Raw genomic sequence first — 14,830 nt, forward strand, 5'->3', positions numbered from 1 at the left:
CCCGCGTCACCCTCCCCTCCCCCCGCGTCCCGATATTTGTCTTGGGTGATCTGGTCACCCTACGGTAAGCAGCTCATCTCTGCGAGCACAGACTGGGGTCTGCTCCCCTACGGCTCCTAGGGACTGGCTGCCTTTACGTTTAAAGCGCTTGTGTGATGAAGTGGGACTGTTCTTAATGTAAGGTTACTGTGATGGGTTGGATCACAGAAACCCCCTTGGGAGCTGCCACCAGATGTGCAAAGACTACCTCTGCTTCTGTTTTCCCTGTCAGCTCAGGACTCCAGCACCCTGTCTTGCTGAGCCAGCCACTCCTGTCTGGCTCTAACACAGATCCAGGGTCTGAATCACTTGTCCCAAAGCTGCAGGTTTACCTGAAAACAGCTCACAGTAGTGTGCTTGTCTTTAGCACTCAGATGCCCAACTCCCAATGGGGTCTAAACCCAGATAAATCCGTTTTACCCTGCATAAAGCTTATGCAGGGCAAACTCATAAATTGTTCGCCCTCTATAACACTCATAGAGAGATATGCACAGTTGTTTGCTCCATCAGGTATTAATACATACTCTGAGTAAATTACTAAATAAAAAGTGATTTTATTAAATACAGACAGTAGGATCTAAGTGGTTCAAAGTAGTAACAGACAGAACAAAGTAAGTCACCAAGCAAAATAAAATAAAATGCGCAAATCTATGCCTAATCAAACTGAATACAGATAATCTCACCCTCAGAGATGCTTCAGTAAGTTTTTTCTCAGACTGGACACCTTCCAGGCCTGGGCACAATTCTTTCCCCTGGTACAGCTCTTGTTGCAGCTCAGGTGATAGCTAGGGGATTCTTCATGATGGCTCCTCTCTGTTCTCTTCCACCCCTTTATATATCTTTTGCATAAGGCGGGAACCCTTTGTTCCTCTGGGTTTCCACCCCCCCTCACTGGAAAAGCACCAGGTTAAAGATGGATTCCAGTTCAGGTGACATGATCACGTGTCACTGCAAGACCTCGTTACTCACTTCCCAGCACACACATATACAGGAAGACTCACAGGTAAAGACAGCCATCTGCAGACAATGGGAGTCATCAAGATTCCAAACCATCATTAATGGCCCACACTTTACATAATTACAATAGGCCCTCAGAGTTATATTTTATATTTCTAGTTTTAGATACAAGAGTGGTACATTTATTGGATGATCACACTCAGTAGATTATAAGCTTTGTAATGGTACCTTACAAGAGACCTTTTGCATGAAGCATATCAGTTACATTATATTCACTTTTTACCATATTTTTCTAAAGCTATCCCAGTTACATTATATTCACTTATTATCATGTTTTTATAAAACCATATAGACTGTACAACGTCACATTTACCATATTTCCACAATGAAAAAAGAGGACATGTGCGGGGGGGAGCCCCGCCCTAGCCCCGCCCCGCCCCGCCCCCATCCACTCCCTCCCACTTTCCACCCCCTGACTGCTCCCCTCAGAACCCCCAACCCGCCCCCGCTCCTTGTCCCCTGACTGCCCCCTCCTGGGACCCCTGCCACTGACTGCCCCCTAGGATCCCACCCCCTATCTAAGCCTCCCTGCTTCTTGTCCCCTGACTGCCCCCTCCTGAGAACCCCCCTCCCTAACTGCCCCCCTAGGACCCTACCTGTCCCCTGACTGCCCCGACCCTTATCCACACCCCCACCCCATATTCACACCCCCACCCCATATTCACACCCCCGCCCCCAGACAAACCCCCGGGACTCCCACGCCCTATCCAACCGCTCCCCGCCCCCTGACAGGACCCCCAGAACTCCTGACCCATCCAACCCCCTCTGCTCCCTGCCTGCCTCGACCCCTCTCCACACCCCTGCCCCCCTGACAACCCCCCCAGAACACCCAACCCATCTAACCCCCCCTGCTCCCTGTCCCAACCCTCTCCACACCCCTGCCCCCCTGACAGCCCCCTCCCGAACTCCCGACCCATCCAACCCCCCCCGCTCCCTGTCCCCTGACTGCCCCCACTTCTCCAACTTCCTGGCCCCCTTACCGTGCCGCTCGGCTTAGAGCAGGTGTCTGGCTCCGTGCCCCAAGGAGCGCCCCGCCCTGCCCGAGCGCTGCTGAGCGGCGTGCTGAGGCTGTGGAGGAGGGGAGAAGCGGGGGAGGGGCTCTGGCCACCGCTGCCAGCCCTGCCGCCGCGTTCCCTCACAGGCGCACAGCCCCGACCCCCAGCGCTGCCGGGTGGCGTGCAAAGGCTGTGGAGGAGGGAGGAAGCGGGGGAGGGGCTCTGGCTGCCGCTGCCAGCCTCGTCGCCGTGTTCCCTCACCGGCGCACAGCCCCGCCCCCCAGTGCTGCCGGGCGGTGTGCTAAGGCTGCAGGGGATGGTGGGAGCTGGGAAGGGGTTTTGGCTGCCAAGGCCCCAATGCGAGCGGCACTCGGCTGCCCTGTCAGCTGCTTTTCGGTCGATAAATAGCCGACCAGGGGGAAATCCCGGACATTTTTAGATTTTTAGAAATCCCCCCCGGACTGCTATTTAAAGAGCGAAAAGCTGGACATGTCCGGGGAAATCCGGACGTATGGTAGCCCTATCTTAATGTTTCCTCTGAATACTGTGTGGGTGCCTCAGTTTCTGGCCAACCTTCTGTCGCCTAGCAACTAATGGCCAGGTCCTTCCCCCCTGCAAGGGGATGCTAAAGGGGTGGGAGAACAAAGAAGTCAGGTGATCTCCTGGCCCGGGAAAGGAACTCAGCAGAGAAGGAGCGGCTGGAGGGGGTTTCAGTTTGGAGCTGGCTGGGGACGGGGAGTGAGTACAGACGGGGGTGTCTGGCTTGCGGGACTCCAGAATGGACCCGGCGGAGGGATCCAGTTCTCTGGACCTACAAGCTCTGTTTTAGACCATGTTCCTGTCATCTAATAAACCTCTGTTTTACTGGCTGGCTCAGAGTCACGTCTGACTGCGAAGTGGGGGTGCGTGCACGACCCTCTGGCTTCCCCAGGACCCCGCCTGGGCAGACTCGCTGTGGGAAGTGCATGGAGGGGCAGAGGATGCTGAATGCTCCAAGGTCAGACCCAGGAGGTGAAGCTGTGTGAGCTTCTTGCCCTGAGGACAGTCTGCTCCATGGGAGAGGAGGCTCTCCAAAGTCCTGACTGGCTTTGTGGGGAGCAGCTCCAGAGCATCGCCCGGGGACTCCGTGACAGCTTGTCTTTGACAATCTGTGTGCCCAGTCACTTCAATGGGCGTGGGGAGAGAGGAAAAAACGGGTGCCTTGCTCTGCTGCTGTTATACGGCCAATGCCAAGGGACTCGCGTCTCAGCCTCCAGACCAGAACCTCAGTGCAGGAACCCGCAGTAAAAACACGAGAGCTTAAAGGTACCTTGCTTTTCTGAAAGGGTGAGTTCAGGCTGAAGGGCTGTCAATCAGATTGCAGCTTTTCAACTCAGCCAGTGCACAGCACTCATTACGTTACAACAGCCTCCATCAGACAAACTAGGCTCTGCAGGCTACTGGTTGGAGGCAGAGTCAGAAGTCCTGAGTTCTAGTTCCACATCTAGCAGGCTTTGTCTAGGGCTCAAGAGCATAGCACTGGGATCCAGAACTCCTGGGTTCTGTTCCCAGCTCTGCCACCAACTAGCATGACTCTGGGCAAGCCTGTTAGCTTATCCGAGCCTTCTCTTCCCTGCCTGTAAAGTGGGTAGATTGACAGGGCAGCTGAGATAACAAATGTCTGTAAAGTGCTTTGAGATCATTGGGTAAGCAGTGCGAAGTCTCATTACTAAGCAACAGTGACAGTAAAAACAAAGTCAGTGTCTTCAACCCTACAGTGGAACCAGCACCTGCCTTTTCGGAGTCTTTGGTTCTGATTAAATGCTTGGCCTTCAGCAGCACAATTCTTTCCTCCTGCAACCATGTATCTATTCTGTCATTTCAGTCTCTTAACTAGTAGGTTGAATTCAAGCTCTGCAGCAGAACCTTGCTCTCCCATTTGAACAGTCATGATGGAATGACAATTGAGGCACACAAATGAAATCTTAAGTGCAGTTTCAGAAACACACATGCACTTCCATTCTGGACCAGGGTAACAAGAGGACTGGATCCCATGGCTAAGAACATGAAATTGCCCAGATTGCTGGAAACGACCTCTGGAATCTCTCTGATCTGCCATATATGGCTGCTAATGGGGAATCCGAATTATGAGAAGGACCCAGAGAGCCAAGTGGCCTCACAGGAAAGAGATGGAAGTATCTTTAGGGGAAGTGAAGAAGATAAAGTTTAGTATGAAACTGATCAAGTGGAAAAGAGAGGGAGCACCATTGTTAAATCTCTGTATGGCTGATAAACAACCTGCTTTTTCACAAGTACTTGGGGATTGTTGTTTACAGTTAGAGTTCTGCGGCATCTGGATAGAAACACACACTGTATAACACCACAGAAATATCTGATTGTTCCCATACAGGATCAGATAAAAACCAGAGGATGTGACAAAAACTGACCACTAGAGATCTCTGGAGATTCTCCCAGAAACTAGAAGTGGAGAAAATGCCTGACTGAGCACGGAACTGAGTGTATACAGGGCAAGTTGTATGAACTCCCCTGCCTCTCCTAGAGGTGGTTCTTTCCCGGAGTGAGTGGGAGTGTATATGTGCTGGGAGTGTGGCCAGGAAGCTTAGTGGGATGCCTGCCTTACTGTATCTACGCTGTGCATGGAGTACTTCATTCACCACAACTGTCAATCAGCAGCTCACACCAGTGCCCCCCTCATGCCCTTAGTCCATGCAGGACAGGGCACATACAATGAGCTTCTAAACTTATTTCCCAAATGTTTCCCCTTTTGGCAATAGTGCACAGGCAAAGCAGAGGTGCACATTGGTGCATCATATGCAAAGATAAAAAGCCAGCTGTTTCGGCCTCCAGTGCATAAAGCCTTCGGTGGGCCAGGATGCAGAGAACAAAGTTCTCCTAAAACCCCGTCTGTTGGGGCTGTAGGGCCGAGTGGGGCGCAAAATCTGCTCTTCAGCACAATGGAGCAGAAGCCGAAGGGCATGTTCCTTAGCTGCAAGGCTCCTGCTTCCTAAGAGAGTTCCAGGAAAATGACTTATCAAATAGATTAAGTGTCCACAGTACATGCCTTGGCATAGTCCTATTGAAATCCCTGGTGCTATTCAAGTGTATCAGAACGTGGCCTAGGGAGATTGTTTCCTGTGTTTTTTGGAAGCAACACATGTTCTTTCTACTCTGTTTTGAAAAGAGAACCCCTCATTTCCCACCCAGTGCTTCCTCCTCAAGATGGGACACTGGGGTATAAAAGCAAGAGGCACGCTTTGAAGATAGAAGGTTTTGCATTGCAATCAAACACCTTGGCCCGTGGACTCGTTACTAATTCAGGCAACTTGCAGACAGCAACACTGTCTTGTGTAAAGCATTTCTGGACATGCTGGAGCTCTCGCCTGTTCCTACTGCACTGCTGGGATGCTAGCAGAGTTACATGCCGCCTTCCTCCTCTCTGGAAAGCATCCAGCAACTAGATACCAAACGCTTGAGCTTTAGAAAAACAAAACTGCCCAAACTAACATCAATAGAAATGTTTTCACGATTTAGGGTTTTTACTGAAATAAAGACAGTGGGAAAGAGGTTGGGATTTCAGTGCTCCCTTCGGGTGACATAAATTCCCAGATACCTCAGCATCCTTCCAGAGAGTAGGAAGGAGTTACACCAGATTGACTAGGAATAGACAGAGAAACTCACCACTCAGATTCCCTCTCCGGGCTGAGTGAGGTACAAAAACCAAGCAAACAGCCTCAGTGGTAAAAGTGACAGAGGGTTTAGAAATAAACAATGGAGATCGGGGAATGTGCACAGTGACTTGGACCCCTTCCGTTTGAAAAGACTGAGTTAGTAACAATGGCAAGGAGATTGGACTAGTTCAGATCTATACTCTTTGTCTTGATTGCCAGCCTTAAGAAAGCAAGCACTTCACATCTGCAGACAAGGGATATTAACCCGACCCTAAAGAGGAGCAGCTGCCTGGGCCCCACTGTACTTTCTGATTACATCATACACAGGACTGACACAGGGCTTTTATATTACAAGTTTGTTGCAAAAGAAACTCCGCCCCGAGGACCCCGTCTGACGCCCTGGGCGCTGCGACACCACATTTAAAACCACAACAAGGCAGGAGTTAGAGCATAAACCCTGTAAAGCAGCAGCATTCTCCTCCCTGCCCCCTCACCCCGCTCCTTCCAAGCTATGTGACTCATACAGTGCAACACCCCCAGCACACTCCGCTTTCCCCCCCCGAAACCCACCTTCCCTGCCCCCTCCCCAAACACCTGCTCAAACAGATGGGCTTGGCAGTGAGCCTGACAGACCTACAGACTGAGGCTATTTCAGACCCTGGGAGCCGGAGAATTCCAAAGGAGGGGACCCTGGCAGAGAGTACTCTGCCTGCAGACCCTGCCTGTTACAACAAGGAGATTGAGTTCAATGGCCTCTGCTGCTGACCGAACTGCTCGGGCAGGGAAGCAGCTCCACTAGGCCAGTCCCAGGCCACCTAGGGCTTCAAGGATCAAACCCAGCAACTTAATCTCCAGCCAGAAGCCGGGAGGCAGCCCAGTGAGGATTACGGAGCATTAATAACACATGCAGCCCTGAGAGGTGCCACATAGCACGAAGGTGCTGCATTCCACACCAGTTGAGGATGGATTTAGACTATTCTCAGTGATACCTGATGACAGAACAAGGAGTAATGGTCTCAAGTTGCTGTTGGGGAGGTTTAGGTTGGATATTAGGAAAAACTTTTTCACTAGGTGAAGCACTGGAATGGGTTACCTAGGGAGGTGGTGGAATCTCCTTCCTTAGAGGTTTTTAAGGTCAGGCTTGACAAAGCCATGGCTGGGATGATTTAGTTGGGAATTGGTCCTGCTTTGAGCAGGTGATTGGACTAGATGACCTCCTGAGGTCCCTTCCAACCCTGATATTCTATGATTCTATGAGTTCAAGGTTGCTGGATTGACCCCAAAAGCAGCCCCACCCAGAAGCATGAGGAGAGATTAATAAGCCTGGGACTTTTCAGCTTGGAAAAGAGATGACTAAGGGTGGATATGATAGAGGTCTATAAAATCATGACTGGTGTGGGGAAAGTAAATAAGGAAGTGTTATTTACTCCTCGTAACACAAGAACTAGGGGCCACCAATTTCAATTAATAGGCAACAGGTTTAAAACAAACAAAAGGAAGTATTTTTTCACAGAACGCACAGTCAACCTGCGGAACTCCTTGCCAGAGGATGTTGTGAAGGCCAAGACTATAACAGGGTTCAAAAAAGAACTAGATGCATTCATGGAGGATAGGTCCATCAATGGCTATTATTCAGGATGGGCAGAGATGGTGTCCCTAGCCTCTGTTTGCCAGAAGCTGGGAATGGGCGATGGGTTGGAGCACTTGATGATTACCTATTCTGTTCATTCCCTCTGGGGTACCTGGCATTGGCCATTGTCGGAAGACAGGATACTGGGCTAGATGGACCTTTGGTCTGACCCAGTATGTTCTGTTCTTATGTTAAGCATTGCACTAATTCGTCTCCAGGTGATAAAGGCTTGGGTCATGGGAGCAAGCCCCATCCATGAGAAATGGTCGCAACCTCCTGGAGGGACACAGGTGGTATAAGCCGAACTGGTCATGGCTACAATGTGATCATCCGCCAGCAGCAGAGGATCCACCACCATGCACACATGTATGCAGAAAGTGACATTGCGCCTATGCTTTCAAGTGGCTTGGCCTCACAACTGACACACTGTGCGATTTTGACATGGAGCAGCGGTGACTTGACGCTGACTGCAAAGCCAAGTGTGGTGATCAGAGCCAATCCAGAGACATCCTGGTCATGACTCCACCGCCGTCTGAATATTCACCCGCAGAACTAGTGAAGGACAGAGCCACACACGTTCAGCTGCCAGCCCTTCTCCTCTCTCTCCAGTTTCCCACAGCCCTGCCTGCTTCCCTGCTCCTTGCCCCAGTGAATGAGAACCCAGCCCTCCTATCTCCCTGGTCCTCCTGCAGGCAAGGACACAGCAGCAGGCGCATTCCCTCCCTTGCCAGGCAGCTCTCCTGTGCGGTACTGGCAACCTCCACACCCAGCATCCCCGCCCCCAGCTGCTGAGGCTGCTCCAAGACGGTCACCTGCCTTTATAGGAAGAAACTTCCGAATCTCCTCTGGCCCAAGCTGGGTTAGACTGCTAAACTCACAGGGCATCCTCTGCTCACCCTTGCCAGCTGAGGTCAATCTCACTTGGTTGGCTGGAATTAAATGCAGCGTATCACAGTTTTGACGCAAGAAATACTCAGTGAAATTCTCTGACCTGTGCTAAGCAGGACATCAGAGTAGATGACCATAATGGCCCTTAGCCTTAAAATCTATTAATCTGTCAACGCTTTGCCTCAGAGTTTGTACCCGAGATGAAGGATTTTTGGCCTTTGTTTCTGCTTGCCCTGGTAGCTTTTTTAATTATAACACTAGTGTCTGCAACACAAACATGTCTCAAAGGCCAACTCTGAAAACTTTGGTTTGCTCTCTGCATACAGGAAACAAGCTGCAGGATCCTGGCAGCTACTTCCCTTGGCTCCATGCAGAGCCCTCCAAAGTAGCAACAAAGAGCACATGCAAGAGAATGCGGAAAACACAAGATGCACAACCTTTGCCAAAGGGCCTGAAGAAAGTGCAGAGTCTACAGAGGGAATGCGCTTGACACAATTTTAAGAAGTATTTTCAAAGAAACCTTTACAAGCAAATCTTAAATGAGCGTATTTAAACTTGTCCAAAACACACTGCCCATTTCTGTCCCAATGCAGACATCTATGCCAAAACTTACCATTTGAAAGTGAAAATAAAAGCACTACAAAAACAAACCCGCCAGTACAGCTCCAATGCAGAGGTGATCAGATGGGGGCACACAGGACAAATAGGGTACAACTTGTCATTTTAAGCAGCAGCACAAGACTCCAGCAAAAATCCATCCTCCTTAGTAGAAGAGAGCCCTCAGCTACAGGTTGAATAGCTAAAGATGGACACACCTTAGGGAGTCTTTAAAGAGAGTGATTTAGATTGGGCGTTGTCTATGGGAGAAGTTTACCTCTATATCCCACACCAGGGCTTTGGGACAACCAGGGAAGCAACCCGCCCCACAAAATCCAGCCCAGGCTTTATGCTGCATCCGGTGCATGGCAAGATGGGCTGCATGGATGCCCAGCAGTGCAGACAGAGTATTAACACTCAGAACTACAATACACACCTTGGTGTGGAGTCACTAGCAGTGCTTTGATCTAAGGAGCTCCCTGTACTGCATTCATTTGGCCAGCAGCCTGGAAAGTGCCCAGTATTTGGACAACTGTCAAAGAAAGGCAGGATTCAGATTGCTGCTGTTGCTCTGTCCTCAGCCCACCCTCACTAGGCCTTGCTTCTGCACTGGGTGAGACATGCCCGGGGTCCTGGGTATGTTACGGGGCAGGACAAGGCGCCGGATAGTGACGGAACGCCTGTGCGTCTCCCTCTTCCATGTAGTGAGACACTTGACATCACATGAAGGCAGGTTGGGGATTTGGCGGGCGTAAGCCAAGACGCGAATCGGAATCGTCAGTGTAAGTGTAGCAGTTGCCCACTGAGATGGTGTTGCCAGCATGATGGATGGGTGCCAGGTGCTAGCATGAGAGGCAGGCACAAAGTCTGAGCATAGCATGTACCTGTGCAAGGCCCAATGCAGCTCCACTGCAGGTGGGGAAAGAGCAGATGGGGCTTTGCAGGCCCTGCCCCTCCTGGAGATGAGTGGCGGGTGTCCTGCCAATCTCCCAGAACAGGGTGTGTGGGTGTTCTGGGCGTGTGCCAGTGTGACAGAGCACACAGCGGATCTACGTGGCAACCGACACACTAACAGAGAAACACTGGGCTGTACCCACTGCTCGCTCTGCTCCCAGCACCAGCAGCTTTGCCTGATTGCAAGGGCTAGGATGCCCCAGAGCTGCCTTGCGCAATGCTCTGTCACTGTACTCAGATTTTACTAGGGCTACGCTTGAGCCCTCAGGCGATTTCCTTCCCGGCGGGGCTGAGCCAGGGGCTAAGGGTCCAGTCCTGCCCCCACATAAATCATGGGGAGTTTTGCTACCTCCAGCGCTGCCACTTCCTCTGCTCAAAAAACACCCATCAACACCCCTCGTAAACAAGCTCCCCACCCCGACCGTAGTTGAGCTTTCACTACAAAAAGGGGAAGGGTGAGAGAGACAACTAAGCCCATTAGAGACTTTGCTATTGCTACATCAGACACAGAAGGTGCTCAGATACAACAGCAGGGGTGGGCAAACTATGGCCCGGGGGCCGCATCCGGCCCTTCAGACCTCTTAATCCGGCCTTCGAGTTCCAGGCAGGGAGTGAGATCGGGCGCTTGCCCTGCTCTGCGCGAGCCATGGCTCCATGAGGGGGCAGCCAGGGGGCTCCACACGCTGCCTCTGCCCCAAGCACCACCCCTGCAGCTCCCATTGGCTGGGAACTGAGGCCAATAGGAGCTGCAGGGGCGGCACCTGCGGATGGGGCAGCCCGCAGAGCTGCCTGGCTGCGCCTCCGCATAGGAACTGGAGGGGGGACATGCCACTGCTTCCGGGACCTGCTTGAGGCAAGCGCCACCCAGAGCCTGCACCCCAACCCGCTCCTGCATCCCAACCCTTCCCACCCTCCAAACCCCTCTGTCCCAGCCCAGAGCACCCTCCTGCACCTCCAACCCCTCATACCCAGCTCCACCCCAGAGCCTGCACCCCCAGCGGGAGCCCTCACCTCCTCCCACACCCCAACCCCCAATTTTGTGAGTATTCATGGCCTGCTATACAGTTTCCATACCCAGATGTGGCCCTTGGGCCAAAAAGTTTGCCCACCCCTGTACTACAGCCACAACAGGTGATAGGGTAAATTCTTAGGACAATCAGACAGAGACTTCAAGGAGCCATTCCCCACAGGATAGCTGCCCATGGCAGCTCAGCAGGGATCTGGTTAGTATACAGAAATAATCATAAAGCCAGATCCAGATGAAGGCGACATCAGGAGCAGCCCCTTCCTGGAGATCTGAACTGGATTGTGCAGTTGTTTTTAGCCACACCAGAGACAGTTCCAGTTTTTACATTAATCCCTTTACAAATTAAAGCAGGTTAAAAAATCTCAAAGCCACCAGAACGTGGCAGCTTTGCTCCAACAGAGACTATGGGTGAAGCCAGGACCAGGCCAGGAAGCCTCACAAAGGGCTAAGTGCCAAAGCCCTGAGTACTAGGTCTAGGGAAGAAATGACAACCAGCCCCTCCCCAGGAGGCCACAGGTGCCTCCGCCATGCTGCATGCAGCCGTACCCCTTCGGACCCAGGCACACCCCTGCGTCACCCCCGTGCCCAGCACCACCAGGGCTCAGCAATGCCCACGAGTCCTGCGTTCAGGACAGCCACACCGTCAGCCCGGGGAACCTTCGAAGAATAGCCCCTTGGCAGGGGACGTGTGGATCCAGCAGGATCCCGCACTCCAAGGGGCAGAGAGGGACAGAGCTGGGACACGAGCTGGCGGCAGCTCTGCCCGGCCAAGCTGGAAGAGAAACCCATTCCCCAGCCGAAGGAGAACCGGGGGGCGGGGGACGCGGAGAGGAGAAGGGAAGTTGCTTTTAAAGGGAAACAGCTCCCGAGAGAGAGGAGGAAAGGCGAGGGGGGGGCTCGGGTCCAGGGCGGTGGCTGGGGAGGGGCAGTCGGAAGGCTGGGGGCGCGCAGCAGGAGCCTCCCGGTCTCTTACCTGGCGCTCGTGGGTGAGGGCGCCCGTGCAGCAGCCCCTGCAGGCGGCTCATGCGGTGGCGCAGCCGGCCGGCTCGGCGCCCCAGCGCCAGCAGGTGCCCCTCGATCTCGCCTAGTAGTGCTAGCGAGTGGCCGCACAGGTCGGCGAGCTGGCGGAGCAGGGTGAGCGAGGCCAGGCTGCAGACGTCCCGCAGCTCGGCCAGTTGCAGCGTGGCGCGGCTGGGGCAGAGACTGCGGGGCAGCACCGTGCGCCGGTAGAACGGCATGGTCGGGGCGCCGAAGCGCAGTTCAGCGCCCTGCCTGGCCGAGCCTCTGCGCGCAGCGCGGAGTCCAGGCTGCTCTGGCCGGCGGGGCTTCCCGAGCCAACCTCGCGGCGAGGGAGGGGTGTGGGCTGGCTGTAGCGCCGGGCCTGCCAGGCCGCTCCCTCCCCCGGCGCCGGGCGCGGGGACACTTGGGGGCGCGGCGCCAGGGAGCCCCTCTGCCGGAGGGGGGGGGGGGTAGTGTTTGTGCCGCCCTTTGAGATCCGCGGAGACATGAGTGCTGTGCCCACTGCGCTCCGGACCAGCCGTGGGGTGGATGAGGCGCTTCCCAGTCTGGGACGGAGGCAAATGCCCAATCCTGCAAGCCCCTGCCGCAGCAGCACTCCCTCCCATTGAGCTCAAGCCAGCGAGGCTCCCTGTCTGTGCAAGGGCCTTCAGGATCGGGCCCTCAATAGGCAACTATCCTGCCCAGGGACGCAGCAGGCAGTGGCCCAGGTTGCAGGGGAAGTTTGCTTTCTGTAGTCCACGAAAGCTTATGCTCTAATAAATTTGTTAGTCTCTAAGGTGGCACAAGTACTCCTGTTCTTCTTTTTGCTTTGCCAGGACTTGACCCAGGTGGCTGTCCCTGTCCCCTCCTCCAGACCACTCTCTCTCCAGAGCCCCTACCCTGGTTCCAACATTGCTTTGGTGCTGTGCCAGATGCTACATGCAGACAGCCTCGCAGTGAAATTACAGGGACCCGATCCTGTGATACCTCTGTCCATATTGCTTATTGTTGTGATGAGTCCTATTGATTTTGCCTGGTGGTGGCTGCAGCATCGGGCCCTACTAGAAGACCACACAGGAGGGTGACAGGGTTTTTGCCTTGAAGGGCTCAGTGAAGAGTAGCTATGGGGGTAACTGGACACCAGGTGCCAGAAGGGAGGGGGATCAGATTTCTGTAACCCTGACTGTCTAGGAGCACTGTGTACAGGGCCATGTGCTGCCATCCTTCCTCACACTGTCTTGAGCTCACTCTGGGGACAGACCCCCAGGGAGTAGGGGCCCAGGGGAGTAGGGTCAGGCTTGGTGCCATAAGGAAGAGGGATTGGTGCAGAATCAGAGCACTCCTGTCATGGTATCCATGTGATTCCCTCCTCGGCGGTAAGTGATTTCCGCCTTCCTAGGGCTGTTTCCTTTCCAAGCATGGGTGGGTTTTGCGATGATATCAAGGAATCTGAAACAATACAAATAACATTAGAAAACCCTCAGCAACACCCCCGTCCTCCCTTTCAGATCCCACAGTCCTGGACTCCTTAGTGCACATCCTGTCAGGACAGCCTGATCCTGCAGACATGCCTGGCCTTCGGCTTTAGCCTTCCTCACATGTTCTAAATTCTTTCCCCTCCCTCCACTCTGGAAGGCATGTGCTAAGTGTGCTCCTGAATCCCTGGGCAGCCCTGCTCGGGTAGCCAGCACTAAGCTAAACCCACCTGGCTCCCTTTCCTGAACAGCTCCTTTCCCTTCTTTCTGTCCGTCTCAAGTTCTCTGTGGCTATCCTCCCTTTCTGTAGGGCTCACCCTGCTCCCTGCAGATGCTGTGGAGGGGATGGGGAAAAGGCAGCCGGAGAACTTAGGCCTCACTCATCCTAAAGGGAGCCACAGAGCCTCTGAAGAGGGAGAAGTCAGGGGCCTTGCCCACTCCGAGGAAGGGACTATGCTGTGGATGTGGCTGTTTGGCTCGTTGGGGAACGAGCTGCCCCATTACATGGTGTGCAAGCAAACTCAGGAGCGATGAAACTGTTGGGCTCCCTCCAGCACCCCTAATTCCCATCCACACCGGTGGGAACTTGGGCTTGGCTGCCTTCACTAGCCAGGTGCCTGCGATCATGTCTCCCTCTAGTGACTGCTGTGGTGACTCTGCAGCTCATGACTGACATGGGAAGGAGAGAGCTCTGGGGGTGCAGGGCTTTTAATCTTGAAGGCCTCAGGTTTGCTCCTGCTGATCACCATGGTGTCATCTACTAGCCAAGTCACAGCGCAGGCTGCCAGGAGCTATTGGAAAACACCTTTTCTGCTGCCTGGGTGGGTCTGGCCCCCAGTGAATAGGCTCTTCTCTAGGTGTGCCAAGCCTAGGGGAGGCGAGAGGCATTTCTGGTTCTTTCCCACCACCCGTTTTCTGCTTCTGAGGGACAGAGCCAGAAGCAGCCTTGCACCAGTGTGATGGGATAAGAACAACAGGCTTTGAAAGCAGGCCAAAGGGGTGGAAAGGCCATAGATGCTGGAACTAGGGGTGCTGGGGGTGGGGGGAGCTGCCTCACCCCCTGGCTTGAAGTGGTTTCCATCATATGCAGGGTTTACAGTTTGGTTCAATGGCTCTCAGCACTGCCACTGTACACATTGTTCCCTGACCCCTTTCTTGGGAAAGGCACAGGAGGGTCAGACTGCCGGCTGCAGCCTGGCACTGACACGCAGAGATGTGACCAGGTGTGTGGAATGACGAGACTGTATTGCTGGGCAGGCCCGGCCCCACAACCTGGCTCAGTGGCTGTTTATTTATTCTCAGCTATTGCTGTGGCTCTTTAGTCCTTTTCCTGCCACTGCACTGGCCAGCTGGTGTGTGTGTGTGTGTGTGTTGTGAATGGTAGCCCTAGGCCTGGGCAGCAGCCCATGGCAGCTGCACACTTTGTGTTGCCAGTGCCGTATGGGAGCCACCCACCAGACCTGGCTAGCAGGGTGGAGGCCTGGCTTTCCCATGGCCCTGTTCCCCCTGAAATCGGGGTGGAAGAGCCAGGGAGGTCTGAT

The 14,830-nt window shown here is 53.7% G+C and overlaps 1 protein-coding gene across 1 annotated transcript in view; it reads right to left on the reverse strand.

The window, feature by feature from the left end:
- NHSL2 (NHS like 2) overlaps window positions 1–12,144 on the reverse strand; it is a 158,378-nt gene extending 146,234 nt beyond the window's left edge. Inside the window, 1 exon segment of the mRNA XM_034782615.1 lies at window positions 11,789–12,144. Within this exon segment, the coding sequence (XP_034638506.1) occupies window positions 11,789–12,053 (265 nt within the window). The 5' untranslated portion in view covers window positions 12,054–12,144.
- Between the last annotated feature and the right edge of the window lie 2,686 nt (window positions 12,145–14,830).

Source organism: Trachemys scripta, chromosome 9 (genome assembly GCF_013100865.1).
Source record: "Trachemys scripta elegans isolate TJP31775 chromosome 9, CAS_Tse_1.0, whole genome shotgun sequence".
Taxonomy (NCBI): Eukaryota; Metazoa; Chordata; order Testudines; family Emydidae; genus Trachemys; species Trachemys scripta.